Source organism: Cetorhinus maximus, chromosome 17 (assembly GCF_964194155.1).
Source record: "Cetorhinus maximus chromosome 17, sCetMax3.hap1.1, whole genome shotgun sequence".
Classification (NCBI taxonomy): domain Eukaryota; kingdom Metazoa; phylum Chordata; class Chondrichthyes; order Lamniformes; family Cetorhinidae; genus Cetorhinus; species Cetorhinus maximus.
In genome coordinates, this window is record NC_135895.1 from 984,312 (window position 1) to 1,004,304 (window position 19,993).

A 19,993-nucleotide genomic window follows, 5' to 3' on the forward strand; every position below is an offset into this window, starting at 1 on the left:
GTCTATAATGTAACGCACCCACACACCCTGTCTGTAATGTAACACACCCTGTCTGTAATGTAACGCACCCACACACCCTGTCTATAATGTAACGCACCCACACACCCTGTCTGTAATGTAACGCACCCTGTCTGTAATGTAACGCACCCACACACCCTGTCTGTAATGTAACACACCCTGTCTGTAATGTAACACACCCTGTCTGTAATGTAACGCACCCACACACCCTGTCTATAATGTAACGCACCCACACACCCTGTCTGTAATGTAACGCACCCACACACCCTGTCTGTAATGTAACACACCCTGTCTGTAATGTAACACACCCTGTCTGTAATGTAACGCACCCACACACCCTGTCTATAATGTAACGCACCCACACACCCTGTCTGTAATGTAACACACCCTGTCTGTAATGTAACGCACCCACACACCCTGTCTATAATGTAATGCACCCACACACCCTGTCTGTAATGTAACACACCCTGTCTGTGATGTAACACACCCTGTCTGTAATGTAACGCACCCTGTCTGTAATGTAACGCATCCACACACCCTGTCTATAATGTAACGCACCCACACACCCTGTCTGTAATGTAACACACCCTGTCTGTAATGTAACACACCCTGTCTGTAATGTAACGCACCCACACACCCTGTCTATAATGTAACGCACCCACACACCCTGTCTATAATGTAACGCACCCACACACCCTGTCTATAATGTAACGCACCCACACACCCTGCCTGTAATGTAACACACCCTGTCTGTAATGTAACGCACCCACACACCCTGTCTATAATGTAACGCACCCACACACCCTGTCTGTAATGTAATGCACCCACACATCCTGTCTGTAATGTAACGCACCCACACACTGTGTCTGTAATGTAACGCACCCACACACCTTGTCTGTAATGTAACGCCCCCACACACCTTGTCTGTAATGTAACGCCCCCACACACCCTGTCTGTAGTGTAATGCACCCAAACACTTGCTGCCCATGATGCACCCATACCCTGACCATAACACACATGCACACCATCTGTAACACACGCACCCTGCCCGTAACACACATACACACATTGCCTGCAACCTACACACCCAGCCTGTAATACACACACACTCGCCACCCGTAACACAAATGCACACACCCTGCCCGTAATACATGCACACACTGCCCTTAACGCACAAACACACACCACATGTAACACATGCACACATACACACACTGCCAGTAATGTACATACACCCCCTGTAACACACACAGAACCACTCGAGCCCTCTGTAACTATATGAATAGCAGGTGATTGGTAAGATACAATTTCATTCTCCACAGCCCAGCTGTGACTCAGTGAAGGATACTCACAGGTTGCCCTGACTCTCCATCTTCACCTTTTTCACCAGACGTCCCATCCGTACCCTACATGGGAATATAACATCACGGTCAATATTTACTCCAGCCCACACATCAAAGGCAAGCACCTTTTCCTAATTAATGGACAAGTTTAACTACCTGTAGTTAATGAGTATGCACAAAATTCCTCTGATATTTAACTAGGTCAAGTTAACAACAACATTAAAATAACTCCAGAGGGATTGCAGTCAGATGTGCTCTGCCTTCCAAGTTAAACTGTCTAGTGCAATTAAAAGTTAAATGATGGAATTTGGAGACAGGAGCTGTGCGTAGTGCGTAAAGTATCCTTTACCCAAGGCTCAATACAAGTCGAAGATAACGTCACTCATTTTGCTTCTATTTGGCTCTAGCAACAAATGCCAATGGCGGGTTTGATTTATGAATGGACCAAAGTCAGTAGCTGGCACCGCGGAGCTACAGTGGGTCATCATAGGAAACGACTGTACTTACTGGAGTCCCTGGTTCACCGGGAGGGCCAGGATCCCCTGGGAAACCAACAGGGCCCTAGGAGAGGAGGCAGAGAAAAAAAGAATAAATTCTGCAGAGAGATGGTGGGGCGAGAAACAATGAACATGCAAAGCAATATGTGTGTGTGTGGAGGAGGAGGAGGAAATGTGTTAGGGACAGGGAGGGAGGGAGCAGGGAGTCAGAACAGGTACAAGGGAAGGGTGGATGAGGGATGGAGTGAGGGCGGGAGTGAGGGACTGAGTGAGGGAGCAATAGAGGGGGAGTGATTGAGGGGCATGGGGGTATGAATGAGAGGTAAGTGAGAGTGAGGGGATGATGATGGGAGTGTGGGGAGGGAATGAGGGAGAGAGGGAGGGGAGGGCGAGTTTCTGTAGACAGATACAATTGTGATTTCCAATAGCTGGTGTGTGACTCTGACTCACAGGGTTGCCTTTAGGCCCATCATCTCCTGGTGGTCCTTTGGGTCCAGCAGGACCTGCTGCCCCTGGGGGACCCGCCTCACCTTTGTCTCCGAGATCACCTTTAGGACCCTGCAACAGAGAGGCACAGAATATAAGCAAATGCAACATGAGCACAGGAACAGGAGAAGGCCATTCAGCCCCTCCAGCCTGCTCCACCATTCACTCAGATCATGGCTGATCTGAGTCTCAACCCTATTTTCACATCTTTGCTGCAAATCCTGACCCAGTAAAAATCTCTTGATCATCTGAAAGCAACAGTTAAACCACAGCATCTAAAAACCTTCTGAGGGAGACTTCCAGATTTCCACTCCACTTTATCTGAGGGAATGGTTCCTGACATACGAGCATACGAAATCGGAGTAGGAGTAGGCCATTCGGCCCCTCCAGCCTGCTCCACAATTCATTAAGATCACGGCCAATCTGTTTGAGTTTCGAATTCCACATTCCCATCTAACCCCGATAGCCTTTGATTCCCTTGCCTAACAAGAATCTATCTACCTCTGCCTTAAAAATATTCAGTGACCCCACCTCCACCACCTTCTGAGACAGAGAGTTCCAAAGTCGCGCAACCCTCTGAGAAAAAAATTCTCCTCATCTCTGTCCTAAAAGGGTGACCCTTACTTTTAAATCAGTGCCCCCTAGTTCTGGGCTCACTCACAAGAGGAAACATCATTTCCATGTCCACCTTGTCAAGGCCGTTCAGGATCTTGTAAACTTCAATCAAATCACCCCTCACTCTTCTAAACTCCAGTGGAAACAAGCCCAGTCTGCCCAACCTTTCCTCATAAGACAACCCACTCATTCCAGGTATCAATCTAGTAAACCTCCTCTGAACCACCTCCAATGCATTTACATCCTTCCTTAAATAAGGAGACCAAAACTGCACACAGTATTCGAGGTGCGGACTCACCAATGCCCTGTATAACTGAAGCAAAACATCCTTATTTTTATGCTCAATTCCTCTCATAGGCCAGGATTTTCCAGTCAGTGAGCGGGGGCGGGGCCCCCTCACCAACACATAAAATGACGCGCGGTGATGTCAGGTGGAACTCCCGATGTCACCGCGCCCCAGTTAAATTTTCAGGAAGGCGGGGACTCAGCAAAATCAGCTGTGCACCCACCGACCTGTTAATGGCCAATTGAGGCCATTGACAGGATCATTGAAACAATTAACGGACCTGCCCGTCCAACCTTAAGGCTGGTGGGTCGGCCAGGAACCCCGGCGGCAAAGAGAGAAAACCTCATCCTCCGGCGGGACGAGGTTTCATGTAGGGTTTAAAAAATTTAATTAAAGTGTTTTTAAAAGTAATGGACATGTCCCAACTCATGTGACACTGTCACATGAAGGGGCAGGTCAGGGAATTTTTTTTTTCTACTTTTAATATTTTTTAATGTACAGCTGATCTCCCTGAGGCAGCACTTAGCCGTGAAAGAGCGCACTCTCGGCTGAGGGAATCGCTCCACCCACACAGAGGGTGCATAGCGCTTCTGTGTGGGCGTCACGCTGGGTGGGTCTTAATTGGCCCGCCCACGTAAAATGGCGCCGATCAGAGGCGCGCCCACTCTTCAACTTCCCCCCCCAAATGGGGGAAAAATTCTGTCCATAATAAAGGATAGAATTCCATTAGCCTTCTTAATTACTTGCTGTACCTGCATACTAACTTTTCGTGACTCATCTACTAGAACACCTAGATCCCTCTGCACCTCAGAATTCTGCATTCGTTCTCCATTTAAGTAATACTCTGCTTTTTTATTCTTCCTGCCAAAGTGAACAACTTCACATTTTCCCACATTAAACTCCATCTGCCAGATTTTTACCCCCTCACTCAGCCTATCTATATCCGTCTGCAACCTCCTTATGTCCTCTTCACAACATACTTTCCTACCTAGCTTTGTGTCATCTGCAAATTTGGCTCCCATGCCTTCACTCCCCTCATCTAAGTCATTGATGTAAATTGTAAAAAGCTGAGGCCCCGGTACAGACCCCAGTGGGACTCCACTCGTCACATCCTGCCAATCAGAAAAAGATCCATTTATGCATACTCTCTATTTTCTGCCAGCCAGCCAATCTTCTATCCATGTTACCCCCTACACCATGATCTTTTATATTCTGCAATAACCTTTGATGTGGCACCTTATCAAATGCCTTCTGGAAATCCAAGTACAGCACGTCTACAGGCTCCCCTTTATCCACCGTGCATGTTACTCCTTAAAAGAACCCCAATAAATTGGTTAAACATGATTTCCCTTTCACAAAACCATGCTGACTCTTCCCAATTACCTTGAATTTTAAGTGCCCAGCTATACCTCCTTGATGATCAATTCTAACACGTTCCCCATGACAGGAGTCAAGCTAACATCACCCCTGAACGGCCTGGCTCTCATTTTAAGGTTCTGCCCCCTTGTTCTGGAAACCCCCACCAGAGAAAACATTCTTTCTCTATCGGCCCTATTGAAATCTTTAATCATCTTAAATATCACAATTAGTTCATCCCTTACATTCCATGGGGTTTAGGAGATTAAGTCTAGCCTATGCAACCTGTCTTTATAATTTAAACCTTTTAGCTCCTGGCATCATGGAACCATAGAAACAATCGGGTACAGAAAGAGGCCATTCAGCCCATCGTGTCTGTGCCAGCCAAAAAACAAGAAAAAGAAACTAGCCGCTCAGTTTAATCCCACTCTCCAGCCCCTGGTCCATGGCCTTGCAGGTTCCAGTGCTTCAGATGCAGATCCAGGTGCCTTTTAAATGAGTTGAACGTTTCAGCCTCAACCACTGACTTAGGCAGTGAATTCCAGATACCCACCACCCTCTGGGTGAAAAAGTTTTTCCTCATGTCCTCTCTAATCCATCTATCAATCACCTTAAACCTATGTCCCCTGGTAATTGACCCCTCAGCTAGGGGGAAACAAGTCTTTACTGTCTCCCTTATCTAGGACCCTCAGAATTTTGTACACCTCAGTTAGATCACCCCTCAGCCTCCTCTATTCTAAGGGAAACAACGCGAGACTATCAAATCTTTCCTCATAGCTGCAATTTTCAAGCCCTGGCAACATTTTTGTAAATCTCCTCTGTACTCTCTCCAAAGCAATCATCTCCTTCCTCCAATGTGTCCAGAATTGTACACAAAATTCCAGCTGTGGCCTAGCCAGCGTTTTATACAGTTCCACCATTATATCCCTGCTTTTGTATTCTATATCTCATCCAATAAAGGAAAGCATTCCATATGCTTTCTTCACCACCTTACCCACCTGTCCTGCCACCTTCAGGAACCTGTGGGCATGCACTCCAAGGTTTCTCCCCTCCTCACAATGCTTCCCCTCTCACACCCCTCCCAATATCCTCCTGTTTAGCGAGTACTCTCTTGCTTTCGCACTCAGAAATCTGTCAACATATTTGCTCTTCTAACTCTCTTCCACTATTTGGGGGTCTATAGTCCACCCCTAGCATTGTGGCTGCCCCTTTTTTTATTTCTGAGCTCAACCCAAATGGACTCATTTGATGCTTCATTTAGTATCTCATCCCTGCTCACAGCTGTAATTGATTCTTCACCCAATAATGCTACACCCCCACCTTTTTTATCCCCCTCCCTATCCTGCCTGAAAACTCTATATCCAGGGATGTTAAGCTGCCATTTTTGCCCCTCCTTAAGCCATGTTTCTGTTATAGCTGCTGTGTCAATCTGTGCCCTCAGCTCATTGGCTTTATTTACTATGCTCCTTGCATTTACATATATACCTTTTAACATTGTCAAATTCCTGTGCTGTACACTTTTTAACCTGTGCTGCTTCTGTCTTTCAGAGTCACTCACTAATTCTCCATCTCCCGTTCCCTGCTCTGAATTTGCTCTCAGGTTCCCACCCACCTGCCAATCTAGTTTAAACCCCCTGCATCACATAGAAGGACATGGACAGCAGACAGATGGGAACCCCATCGCCTGGAAGTTCCCCTCCAAGTCACTCATCATCCTGACTTGGAAATATATCGGCCGTTCCTTCACTGTCGCTGGGTCAAAATCCTGGAACTCCCTTCCTAACAGCACTGTGGGTGTACCTACACCACATGGACTGCAGTGGTTCTCCCTGCGAAGAAATTCGTCCCAGTGCTGTTCAGGTGTAGACTGCCCAGCTTGTAAAGGTCCCACATTCCCTAGAACTGGTCCCAATGCCTCAGGAATCTCATGCCCTCCCTCCTACACCAGCTTTCCAACCACGTGTTCAATCGCTCAATTCTCCTGTTTGGGGTGCATCTGTGCTACCCGCCCTCCAAAGCCACTCTCCCCTTCCTCAGGTGTGTTGCAGGTAATGTTATTTTTATTCATTTATGGGATGTGGGCTTCGGTGGCCGGGCCAGCATTTATTGCCCATCGCAAATTGCCCTTGAGAAGGTGGTGAGCTGCCTTCTTGAACCGCTGCAGTGCTATTGCCGGAATATTGTCAGGGCCTTTGCAGTGTCCAGTGCCTTCAGCTGTTTCTCAGGTTGAGTCTGACCAAGACTCTACACAATTGTATCTGCAAATGGCCGACTTCAAAATTCTGCAACATACCATCTGCTAATTCTACATCGGCCATGATGCGCTCACACTCATTTTCAAAAGAATAAAATAACTGAAGAATCGTTTCTGCAATTTAGGTGAATTAGTTTGATAATTGTGTCTGAGAGGCAGCCCCAGTTAAATAAGCGCCTGTAATAATGATGTGGTTTCCATTCTGAAAACTGGGCTGATGTAAACTCGGTTTGTTCTATTCACTCATTGGGTAGAATTTATAGGTTGGTGTGCGGGTGCACGCCCGAAACAATCAGATGTGAAATTGCGCAATATTTGGGTCAGTGAGCATGCACGAGTGTTGGGAGTGTGCACGAGTGTTGGGAGTGTGCACGAGTGTTGGGAGCGTGCACGAGTGTTGGGAGCGTGCACGAGTGTTGGGAGCGTGCACGCTGACAATTAAGACGACAATTAAAGTGGTTAAGGTTCCAGTTGTCCTTGACCTTTCGCGGTCTGTCCACCCTTACGATTGGTGGATGGGTGAATCCACCAGGCGGACTTTGCATTTTTCATCAAACCCCATCCAAGGGCGGGATGAGGTTTCCGTTATTAAATTTCAAAAAGTGTATGGACAGAATTTTCATCATGTCCATGTTCAGGTGACTGATTCTGATACATGGACATTTGTTCCTGGATTTTAAAATCTTTATTTAATTGTTTTGAAGTCTTCAGCTCCCTGAGGCAGCTCTCGCTCCGATTGTGCCAAACTAAAAATCCTGCCCATTGTTTACTTTTGTTAATTTGTACAGGGAACGGAGGCATTGCTGGTCAGGCCAACATTTATTACCCATCCCTAATTGCCCTTGAGAAGAATCCAAGTCAGGAAAGTGAGTGACTTGGAGGGGAACTTCCAGGTGCTGGTGTTCCCATCTATCTGCTGTCCTTGTCCCTCTAGGTGGTAGTGGTTGTGGGTTTGGAAGGTGCTGTCAAAGGAGCCTTGGAGAGTTCCTGCAGTGCATCTTGTAGATGGTACACACACTGCTGCACACCCGTAGTGGAGGGAGTGAATGTTTAAGGTGGTGGACAGGGTGAACCTTGTTTGAAACTAGTGAGTTAACAATTTATTTTATTTGTTTTGGGGCTGTGGAGAGACTGGTAAAGCTGGGATTGTTCTCCTTCGATCAGCGAGGGTTAAGGGGAGGTTTTATAGAGTTGTCCAAAATAAAGAGGGGTTTAGATAGTGTAAATAAGGAGAAACTGTTTTCAGTAACAGGAGGGTCGGTAAACAGAGGGACACAGATTGAAGAGAATCGATAAACCAGAGAGGAAGGTGAGGAGACTGTGCTGCCAGAAAGTAACATATTCAAAAGGGAATTGGATAAATAGTCGAAGTGGAAAATTCTTCAGGGCTATGGGAAAGAGGAAATCAGTGGGATTAATTGGAAAGCTCCTTCAAAGAGCTGACACAGGGACAGTGACTCAAACACTTTCCTTCCATTCTCTAAGATTCTGTGATTTGTATAATGCTCCTTACATGCTTTTTAACTAAAAACCTCTGTTCAAAGATGGGTCAGAGGGTGTTTTAATGAACATATTAATCACTGGGGCACAATGCTTTCCTAATTCACATCTTCCAATCCTTTCCTTAACAGTCTCCCACATTTTTATAGTGAATGTTCTTATTGTTTTATTGTGGCCCAGCTCCCACTGCTGAAACGAAAGGAAAGAATTCTGGCAACTGAAGGTTCTGGCTGTGGAAACAGCAGTCCAGTTCCTGGTCAGTTTGCCAATACTCTATACCTTGGCTAAGACACAACCTCATGCAGTCCTGTTTCAATTGGAAGGTTTGCAACTTAATATAGTAACGTAACAGCACTCAACTCATCAACATCGTGACTTGACACAATGGAACATTGTGTAAGTGATACTCTGAGCTAACGTTGCATTGTTAACTGTTCCATTATTCATCATTGAATCTTTCTGCACAGAAGGAGGCCACTCAGCCTATTTTGCCTGTGCTGGCTCCTTGAAAGAACTATCTAATTAATTCCAATCCTCCTGCTCTTGTTCCATAGCCCTGCAAATTTTTCTGTCATCCCTGGTCCCATTGGAGTAAATCTCCTCCGCACCCTCTCCAAGGCCTCGACATCCTTCCTAAAGTGTGGAGCCCAGGATTGGACACAACCCTCCTGTTGAGGCCTAACCTGTAATTTAGAGCGATTTAACATAACTTCCTTGCTTTTCTTTCTCCCCACAGACGCTGTCAGACCTGCTGAGATTTTCCAGCATTTTCTGTTTTTGTTTCATATTTCCAGCATCCGCAGTATTTTGTTTTTTGCTTTTCTATTCTACTCGTAAAGAACAGATTCCCGGGTGCTTTTTATAACAGTCTTCTCAACCTGTCCTGTCACCTGCAAAGGTTTGTGTACATACACTGTCCTGTCAGCCGTCTCTCCTCCTGCGTCCCATTTAGTTTACATTGTCTCTCCTCATCCTAACAAAACGCACCATTTCATACTCCTCTGCCTTAGATTAAATCTGCCCTGTGCCTGCCTATTTCCAGCTGCCTGCCTACGTCCTCAACCTCACTTACTGCTGGTTTACTCCATTGCTGAGTTTCATGCTCCGAAATTATGCTTTGCGTTTCCAAGCGCAGTTCCTTTAATATATAGCAAGAAAAACGCTGTCCTGATACTGACCCCTGGGTCACCACGGTAACATTCCCCTTACTCTGTTTTTTGTCCCTCAGCCACTCGCATACCCACCCTGCCACTGACCCTCAGCCTATGGGCTGTCAATGGAGTGATTTCACTGCACTCCCACCGTACTCAGCGTTCACACTCTGAATGGGACGAGCAGTTTGTGTCTAAGTGATATTCTGAGCCGGGTATAACCACTCCATTCTCTAACTACCCAAAGCTTCTAGTGAATTTTAAATGGCACTGATGGGAAAGTGAGATTGTTACTGGATAAGTACCGAAAGAGGATAATAGTTTCAATCCTCTCTGGGTTAGGAAGATTGTCAGTTTGCTCACATTCGTGATGAATATTCATTTCTGTGACCAGACAGCAGCCAGTGCGAATGTGAGCAACATACTACCCAGCTCAGCAAGCTGGTCCACGCTGCAGATTGGATTCTCTATTGAAGCTCTGTTGCCATGTGTACAGTAACTCACCAATCGACCCCGCTCACCAGGAGGTCCCGGGTCACCAGCTTCACCCGTCTCACCCTGGAAACAGATCAAAAGAATCAATCAACAACAGCATCTTACATTCAGATCAAACCTTGAATCTCCTTCTGGAGAGACTGGGGCTATTTTCTTTGGAACTGAGGAGGCTGAGGGGAGATTTAATTGAGGTGTATAAAATTTTGAGGGGCCTGGATAGAGTGGATGGGAAGAACCTGACAATATCCAGGAGGAACAGGTTTAAAGTCATTGGTAGAAGGATTAGAGGGAAGTTGAGAGTAGTTGAGGAGTGGGATCTGGAACTCGCTGCCTGAAAGGGTGGGAGAGACAGAAACCCACTTCACATTCCAAAAATACCCACTGGGATAGGCTCTGGAGGTGCTGTAACCCACAGCGATACAGCTGGAAAGTGGGATTAGAACAGACAGCTCTTTTTGAGTGAGCACAGATACGATGGGCTGAATGGTCTCCTTCTGTGTCATAAACCGTCTATGATTCTACAGGCAGGACTTTGCCAAAAAGGTTGGAATCCCAATAGCAGCCAGAAATATCCATCGGCAACAGCGCGGCTTCCGCGGTATCGCTGGTGGCAGCTCAGAAAGAAGCTACTGCTACCCCGAAATCTGCCAGGCCAATCAGAGACCGGGGGGCTCAGCAGTGCCACCAGGATCAGGGGCAGCCATGGGGAGGCACTGCAGCAATCACCAGGTAGGGCTGATAAATGTATTAAGAATAGAATTAAACTGATGGAGGGAAACCCCTCTCACCAGACCACTGAGGCCCTGGGGGTGGTGGGGAGCTGCAGTTCACTGGGGGGGTGGGGGGGGGGGGGGGCGCCACCTGTATCTGCCCCACCCAATGTTGGGTGAGGAGGGGGGTCAATCCGCCATCAGTAAAATGGACTTTGTTGGTGCATTTGTGACAGGAAGCCTGTCCACAGCCCTTCCCCCTCTCAATAACATTCCCCCAAGGCAGTCAGTGTCCGGACAGCCAATCTGACCGGGCTCCTGTAATTATACCGCCCCTCCCCCACCCCGCCCCCACCCCTCCCCCACCCCGCCCCCACACCCACCCCACCCCTCCCCCACCCCGCCCCCGCCCCAGCCCCTCCCCCACCCCGCCCCTACCCCTCCCCCAGCCTGCCCCCACCACCACCCCACCCCTCCCCCACCCTGCCCCCACCCCGCCCCCACCCCACCCCACCCCTCCCCCACCCCGCCCCCACACCCACCCCACCCCTCCCCCACCCCGCCCCCACCCCACCCCTCCCCCACCCCTCCCCCACCCCGCCCCCACACCCACCCCACCCCTCCCCCACCCCGCCCCCACCCCTCCCCCACCCCGCCCCCACACCCACCCCACCCCGCCCCCACCCCGCCCCCACCCCACCCCCACACCCACCCCACCCCGCCCCCACCCCGCCCCCACCCCTCCCCCACCCCGCCCCCACCCCTCCCCCACCCCGCCCCCACACCCACCCCACCCCTCCCCCCACCCCGCCCCCACCCCACCCCTCCCCCACCCCTCCCCCAGCCTGCCCCCACACCCACCACCACCCCACCCCTCCCCCACCCCGCCCCCACCCCACCCCTCCCCCACCCCTCCCCCAGCCTGCCCCCACCCTTACCCCTCCCCCACCCCGCCCCCACCCCGCCCCCACACCCACCCCTCCCCCACCCCGCCCCCACCCCACCCCTCCCCCACCCCGCCCCCACCCCGCCCCCACACCCACCCCACCCCTCCCCCACCCCTCCCCCACCCCTCCCCCACCCCACCCCTCCCCCACCCCGCCCCCACCCCTCCCCCACCCCACCCCTCCCCCACCCCTCCCCCACCCCACCCCTCCCCCACCCCTCCCCCAGCCTGCCCCCACCCCCACCACCACCCCACCCCTCCCCCACCCTGCCCCCACCCCGCCCCCACCCCACCCCCACCCCGCCCCCACACCCACCCCACCCCTCCCCCACCCCGCCCCCACCCCACCCCTCCCCCACCCCTCCCCCAGCCTGCCCCCACACCCACCACCACCCCACCCCTCCCCCACCCTGCCCCCACCCCGCCCCCACCCCACCCCACCCCTCCCCCACCCCGCCCCCACACCCACCCCACCCCACCCCCACCCCGCCCCCACCCCACCCCTCCCCCACCCCTCCCCCAGCCTGCCCCTGCCCCCACCCCACCCCACCCCTCCCCCACCCCGCCCTCACACCCACCCCACCCCTCCCCCACCCCGCCCCCACCCCACCCCTCCCCCACCCCTCCCCCAGCCTGCCCCCACACCCACCACCACCCCACCCCTCCCCCACCCTGCCCCCACCCCGCCCCCACCCCACCCCACCCCTCCCCCACCCCGTCCCCACCCCTCTCCCACCCCGCCCCCGGCCCCACCCCACCCCTCTCCCACCCCGCCCCCGCCCCCAGCCCCACCCCGCCCCTCCCCCACCCCGCCCCCACTCCAGCCCCGCCCCCGCCCCCACCCCTCTCCCACCCCTGCCCCCACCCCACCCCCACCCCGCCCCACCCCCACCCCGCCCCGCCCCGCCCCACCCCTCCCCCACACCGCCCCCACCCCTCCCCCACTCCACCCCCACCCCACCCCTCCCCCACCCCGATCCTGTCCCCTGCGCTCAGTAAAAATCTCCCCTCTGTCGCTATTAGTGAAACATGCCAAAGGAGTGATTATCCTACAAAACACAACACCATGTCACCTGAGCAGATCACCAAAAACCTGGTCAAAAAGAGGTCGGTTTTATGGAGGAGGAAGAGAGACTGAGAGGTTTAGGGAGGGAATTCCAGAGCTTAGGGTCCTGCCAGCTGAAGGAACGGCCGCCAATGGTGGGGCGATTAAAATCAGGAAGAGCCCAGAATTGCAGCGATCTCGGAGGGTTTGTGAGGCTGGAGTGGATTCCGGAGCTGGGGAGGGGCAAGGTCATGGAGTAATTTGAAAATAAGGATGAGAATTTTAAAATCAGGATGTTACTGGACTGGGAGCCCGTGGACACAGGAGGTGATGAGTGGACGGGACTCGGTGTGAGTTTTAGATGACCTCAAGTTTACGGACAACAAAACAACAAAATCAACAAGATAGTCTGAGCATATGGAATTAATATTTCCAGGGTTAATCCCATGATCCCATATTGCCCACAGGAAAAGGATTTCCCCTCCTTTCCTGATTCGTCAACACACACTTGCTTCCATGGGATTAACCTTTACAGAGGGAATGTGAAAGGAATGACTGGATAATAACAGACCCAGGCTCCAACTTTTTCACCATCTCTCATCCTGGTAGCCCCATGATCTAATCGTACGAACATACGAAATAGGAGCACAAGTAGGCCATTCGGCCCCTCGAGCCTGCTCTACCACTTAATAAGACCATGGCTGATATGTTTGCGTTTTGATTTCCACTTTCCCATCTAACCCCGATAACCTTTGATTCCCTTGCCTAACAAGAATCTATCTGCCTCTGTCTTAAAAATATTCAATGACCCCGCCTCCACCACCTTCTGAGGCAGAGAATCCCAAAGTCGCACAACCCTCTGAGAGAGAAAAATTCTCCTTGTCTCTGTCCTAAAAGGGCATTTGCTAATTTTAAAACAGTGCCCCCTAGTTCTGGACTCACCCACAAGAGGAAACATCCTTTCCATGTCCACCTTGTCAAGGCCGTTCAGGATCTTGTATAACTTCAATCAAATCACCCCTCCTGATAATGGAGTTATTGACCAATCACAGTGATCGATCTCTATCAGTGAATCAGCCATGATTGTACTGAATGGTGGAGCAGGTTCGATGGACTGTGTGGTGTCCTCCTGCTCCTATTTCTTGTGTTCTTCTCTCTTTTTAAATTCTATCCATCTAGAAATGAACCCTGAAACAAAAATTGCTGGAAAAGCCTCAGCAGGTCTGACAGCATCTGTGGAGAGAAAGACAGAGTTAACGTTTCGAGTCCGTACGTCTCTCCTTCATACAGACTCGAAACGTTAACTCTGTCGTTCTCTCCACAGATGCTGTTAGACCTGCTGAGTTTTTCCAGAATTTTCTGTTTTTATTTCAGATTTCCAGCATCTGCAGCATTTTGCCTTTATCTCTAGAAATGATCCCTGTTGATTGGTTTACTTTTTTATGGCCTTATTAACCTGTGCTCTATTTTCAATGATTTGTGAATCTCTACCAGTTTGTTTGGTTTGGTGGGGGGGGTGGGGGAATATGGGAGTTTCTCGCCTCTCACAGTGAGTAGGGTTTTTATGCTTTGTTATTAACAATATTACAGTTGTACGTTTGTGAATCAAGACTCAGAGCTACCAAAAACCCAGGGAATGGGAGGGCGAATGGGACGGCTCTTACTGATCAAAATATCTCACCTTCTCACCAACACCACCAGGAGAACCAACACCACCAGATGGTCCTTGAGCTCCCTGAAAGAATGAGATATACACAATTAGCTGGGAAGGTCTCTCAGGGACAGAGGGGAAAAGCTCCATTTGATTTGTACTTACATCAGCTCCACTGGGGCCCTGTGGTCCTCGTGGGCCTGGAGGTCCAGGTGGTCCCTGTGGGATAAAGATCATTGATGATGTTATTACACAGAATTTAAATAACAAATTAGCGGAGACAGAAAGTCAATAGGAAGTTTTTAGAGTTACCATGCCAGTTAACTTCTTATTTAAGCTAAGTCTGTCTAATAAGGAATGCTGGGATACAGGAGGACCGTCCAATCAGCCTTTTTAAAATCAGATAAACAGATTATTTTAGCCAGAAACTCATTGTTCTTGACAAGCTGGCTATCATTGATCTGATTGGTCAAGAACAGGGTTTGCATATATAGTGACCCTGGGATGAGATCTGAGTGGCTGAGAACTGGTATTTGGTCATTCTGACCCTGGGGCTAGGGGCTGATTGACCCAACACCTGCTCTCAGCCATTCTCTGACCTCAGGACGAAGCCCAGAGATTATGGGGATCTGCATTTTTCTTTAACCAGCACTGACTGGGAAAAACAGAGTTAGATTCCAATTCCTGACATCAATGAGTGAAGCTTAACTCACCATGGCACCGACATCGCCAGTCTCACCCTTTTCACCGGGCGGCCCTGGGAGACCCTAAATTCATTTGAAGAAAAAGGGAAAAAATAGAAGAAAACAAATAGTTATGAATTGCTACATTAATAATTAAATAAAGTCTCCCACTCAAATATAAACACAATCTTAAAACACGTTGAATTCAAAATAGACCAGAACAAACACAGGAAGCACAAAAAATCCCTCACATCCAAAATAAAACTGTGCTAAGTCATAGGATCTTACAGCACAGGGGAAGCCATTCAGCCCATCATGCCTGTGCTGGCTCTTTGAAAGAGTTATCCAATTACTCTCACTCCCCCTGCTCTATCCCCATGTCTCCGCAAATATCTTCCCTACAAGTATTCCTCCAATTCCCTTTTGAAAGTTATTATTGAATCTGCTTCCACCGCCCTTTCAGGCAGCGCCTTCCAGATCACAACAACTCGCTGTGTAAAAATAAATTCTCCTCATCTCCCCCTCTGGTTCTTATACCGATTCCCTTCAATCTGTGTCCCTCTGGTTACCGACCCTCCTGTTACTGGAAACAGTTTCTCCTTATTTACTCTATCCAAACCCTTCCTGATTTTGAACACCTCGATTAAATCCCCACTTAACCTCCTCTGCTTCAAGGAGAACAATCCCAGCTTCTCCAGTCTCTCCATGTTAACTAAAGTTCCTCATCCCTGGTCCCATTGGAGTAAATCTCCTCATCAAAGCCTTGACATTATTCCTAATGTGCGGAGCCCAGAGCTGGACCCAATCCTCCAGTTTAGACCTGGTGATTTATAAATGAGATTAATTCTCTCTTGTTCAGGTAATAACTAACCACAGGAGGAATCACAGCAAGCAGACTGACACCGAGGGAGAGCAATTCTCTTGGAGGCTGTATCGAGAGTAGTGGACGGCATTAACGTGTGTGATGGTTGGGCATTGTTGAAGGAAGATGGAGGAAATGATGAAAGGAATGTGTGTTCTGACCTCACCCTGATACCATAGCCCAAAATAATCAAATCAGACATCTTAGTGCAGATTGTATGAAAGGGCTGAGGCATCCTGATTGTGGTCTGATTTGTAACAGCATCTCCCGAAAAAGAAAAGATTTATATCCAATCTCAGCTTAATTCTATTGGCAGACAGAAAGTCTAATTAACCTTGGTTATTGACCCAGCAAATTACAAACTGCTCTTTGCTCCTGACTTCATCTCCAATCTTATTACCAAATGCTTTTCAATTTATTAAAAGAGAAGGGGAAACAGATCAAAGATCAATACTAATGAATTCATTGATGAAATGCAGGTTTGTCAGCATTTTACTCAAAAAACACCCACACGAATATTAGAATCACAGGGGTGGATTTTACTGGTGTAGAGTCCCCACACCACAACCCTCCCCCAACCCAGCCAGAGAGACGGGGGAGTCTCGATCCCAACAGCTGCCCTGCAGCAATTGAACACCAGGAGCTATCAGGGGAGTCCTGGCCCAATCTCAGGAGGTAGACCCGTCTTAGAAAGCCCTGGCCAATGGGATGGCGGGCAGCTCTGCAGTCCCAGCAGCACCAGCCAGGAGCGGTGGCCACTGCTGGAACTACAGGCTGGGGCTGGGGTGGGGTCAGGGTTCAAGAGGCTGGGGGGGAGGGGGAGGGTTAAAGGGCATATGACCATGGGGAGGGGGTGACTCCGATGGGCCCACAGGCCCCCTGAGGTGGTCCCTCCCCTCACCTGACAGCAGCCGGAGTAGCTGAAGCTGCTGGCCCTCCCTCCGCTGTGGGTAAGGTACTGCCACTGGCTGGATTAGGCCTCAGTTGGGCCAAGGGTGGATGGGCTGCTCGGCGCCTCCCCTGCCAACCACAACATTTCAGGAAGGTCGGGAGCGGGTGGACAGGCGTTGGGAAGGCCATCCACCGGGTTTTATGTGCCCTCCACCCTCACTGCCATCAAACTCACCAGTTGGGGGGATGTTACATCCAACCCAAAGAATCTTACAGCACAGGAGGCCATTCAGCCCATTGTGCCTGTGCTAGCTCTTTTTACATCTATCTAATTAGCCCCACTCCCCCTGCTCTTTCCTCACAGCTCTGCAAAAGTTTCCTTTTCAAGTATTTCTCCAATTCCCTTTCGAAAGTTATTATTGAATCTGCTTCCACCGCCCTTTCAGGCAGCGCCTTCCAGATCACAACAACTCACTGTGTAAAAAAATTCACATCTCCCTCCCCCCTCTGGTTCTTTCACCGATTCTCTTCAATCTGTGTCCCTCTGGTTACCGACCCTCCTGTTACTGGAAACAGTTTCTCCTTATTTACTCTATCCAAACTCCTCATGATTTTGAACACCTCTATTAAATCTCCCCTTAACCTTCTCTGCTCTAACCGACATCGACTGGTGACATTAGAATTTTTGGGCGCCATGTTTCCTACATTGCAACAGTGAAAACACTTGAAAATGATTAATCGGCTGTTCAGCCCTTTGAGAGATTCCCAAAGTTGTGAAAGGTGCTATAGAAATGTAAACATTTCTTTCGAAGAACAATCCCAGCTTCTCCAGTCTCCACATGAACTGGTCCCATTCTAATAAATCTCCTCCGCAGCCTCTCCAAAGCCTTGATATCCTTGACCAGATTCACTTCCTGTTGATGTCAAGCTGTAATTATTTTTAGATTGATGGATCTCCAGTTAATGTTGGAGGATACACTGAGGAGTAGATAGTATATTCGGTGTATAGTATACAGAACAATGCCATGGATTGCAGGGTTACTGGAGGAGACTGCAGTGATTTCAGGGAATTTGCCAGGATTGAGGGACCCAAAACAATTCATGGATCCTACATAAAGCAGAGCCCGGGAAGGAGGGAGGTTAATTCGGTGATGTGATCCCACTATTGGGCAGTACTTGCTGAATAACCCTGAGTGCACTAATAGCTACACTAACAACCAAGTTAAGATAATCAGTCCAGCTTGTAAAGTGACTCATTTACACGTGCTAGAAGTGACTGACATTCATATGCAGCAACCCCTTCTCTGCAAACAAATGGAGAACGACTGCATAATTCCAAGGTGCAGAGGGATCTAGGTGTTCTCGTACATGAGTCACAAAAAGTTAGTATGCAGGTACAGCAAGTAATTAAGGCAGCTAATGGAATGATATCCATTATTACGAGGGGAATTGAACATAAATAAAAGTAGGGCCCATTAGGGAACAAAAGGCAATCTGTGTGTGGAGCTGGAGGACGTGGGTGAGGGTTGTATTAGACTCTTGCAGTTGACAGTAGTAGAGAACCCATTCCCAGATTCCACATCTAGCATATTGAGGGAAGGGAGCTCGTTAGACTGCCCCATTTCAAAGGTGAAGGTGAATGCAGGATGGAGTCCATTAGGGCTGCAAGGAAATTCTGACATGGAGCTGCGGATTCTCATATCGCAAACATAGCAACTACGTATCAGAAACAGGCAGGGGGTAGGAGGTTAGCGGACAGTCCATTGAAGATGGGTTTGTCATGGAAGCTGACAAAGATATTGGCGAGACCAGGACCTACAAGGGGTCTCTTGGCAACACCATCCATTTGGGCACATCTTCTTTCATGGGATGTGGGTGTCGCTGGCTGGGACAGCATTTATTGCCCATCCCTAATTGCCCTTGAGAAGGTGGTGGTGAGCTGCCTTCTTGAACCGCTGCAGTCCATGTGGTGTAGGTACACCCACAGTGCTGTTAGGGAGGGAGTTCCAGGATTTTGACCCAGCGACAGTGAAGGAACGGCCGATATATTTCCAAGTCAGGATGGTGAGTGACTTGCAGGGGAACTTCCAAGTGGTGATGTTCCCATCTATCTGCTGCCCTTGTCCTTCTAGATGGTAGTGGTTGTAGGTTTGGAAGGTGCTGTCAAAGGAGCCTTGGTGAGTTCCTGCAGTGTATCTTGTAGATGGTACACACTGCTGCTACTGTGTGTCGGTGATGGAGGGAGTGAATATTTGTGGATGTGGTGCCAATCAAGCAGGCTGCTTTGCCCTGGACAGTGTCCAGCTTCTTAAGTGTTGTGGGAGCTGCACTCATCCAGGCAAGTGGGGAGTATTCCATCACACTCCTGACTTGTGCCTTGTAGATGGTGGACAGGCTTTGGGGAGTCAGGAGGTGAGTTACTCACGGCAGGATTCCCAGCCTCTGACCTGCTCTTGTAGCCACAGTATGTTTATGGCTAGTCCAGTTCAGTTTCTGGTCAATGGTAACCCCCAGGATGTTGATAGTGGGGGATTCAGTGATGGTAATGCCATTGAACATCAAGGGACAATGGTTGGATTCTCTCTTGTTGGAGATGGTCATTGCCTGGCAATTGTGTGGTGCGAATGTTACTTGCCACTTGTCAGCCCAAGCCTAGATATTGTCCAGGTCTTGCAGCATTTGGACATGGACTGCTTCAGTATCTGAGGAGTCGTGAATGGTGCTGAACATTGTGCAATCATCAGCGAACATCCCCACTTCTGACCTTATGATGGAAGGAAGGTCATTGATGAAGCAGCTGAAGATGGTTGGGCCGAGGACACTACCCTGAGGAACTCCTGCAGTGTTGACCTGGAGCTGAGATGATTGACTTCCAACAACCACAACCATCTTCCTTTGTGCTGGGTGTGACTCCAACCAGTGGAGAGTTTCCCCCCTGATTCTCACTGACTCCATTTTTGCTAGGGCTCCTTGATGCCACACTCGGTCAAATGCTGCCTTGATGTCAAGGGCAGTCACTCTCACCTCACCTCGGGAGTTCAGCTCTTTTGTCCATGTTTGAACCAAGGCTGTAATGAGGTCAGGAGCTGAGTGGTCCTGGCAGAACCCAAACTGGGCGTCAGTGATCAGGTTATTGACAAGCAAGTGCCGCTTGATAGCACTGTTGACCCCTTCCACTACTTTACTGATGATGGAGAATAGACT

General features: G+C 49.6%; 1 protein-coding gene across 1 annotated transcript in view; it reads right to left on the bottom strand.

Moving 5' to 3' along the window:
* The window catches only part of LOC144692126 (uncharacterized), a 161,816-nt gene that overhangs the window by 47,900 nt on the left and 93,923 nt on the right, over positions 1 to 19,993 (bottom strand). The window contains exons 21-27 of the mRNA XM_078560623.1: positions 15,067 to 15,120; positions 14,519 to 14,572; positions 14,384 to 14,437; positions 10,011 to 10,064; positions 2,309 to 2,416; positions 1,869 to 1,922; positions 1,371 to 1,424 (exon numbers count right to left, since the gene is read on the bottom strand). Of these exons, the coding sequence (XP_078416749.1) occupies positions 1,371 to 1,424; positions 1,869 to 1,922; positions 2,309 to 2,416; positions 10,011 to 10,064; positions 14,384 to 14,437; positions 14,519 to 14,572; positions 15,067 to 15,120 (432 nt within the window). The remainder of the gene's footprint in view (positions 1 to 1,370; positions 1,425 to 1,868; positions 1,923 to 2,308; positions 2,417 to 10,010; positions 10,065 to 14,383; positions 14,438 to 14,518; positions 14,573 to 15,066; positions 15,121 to 19,993) is intronic.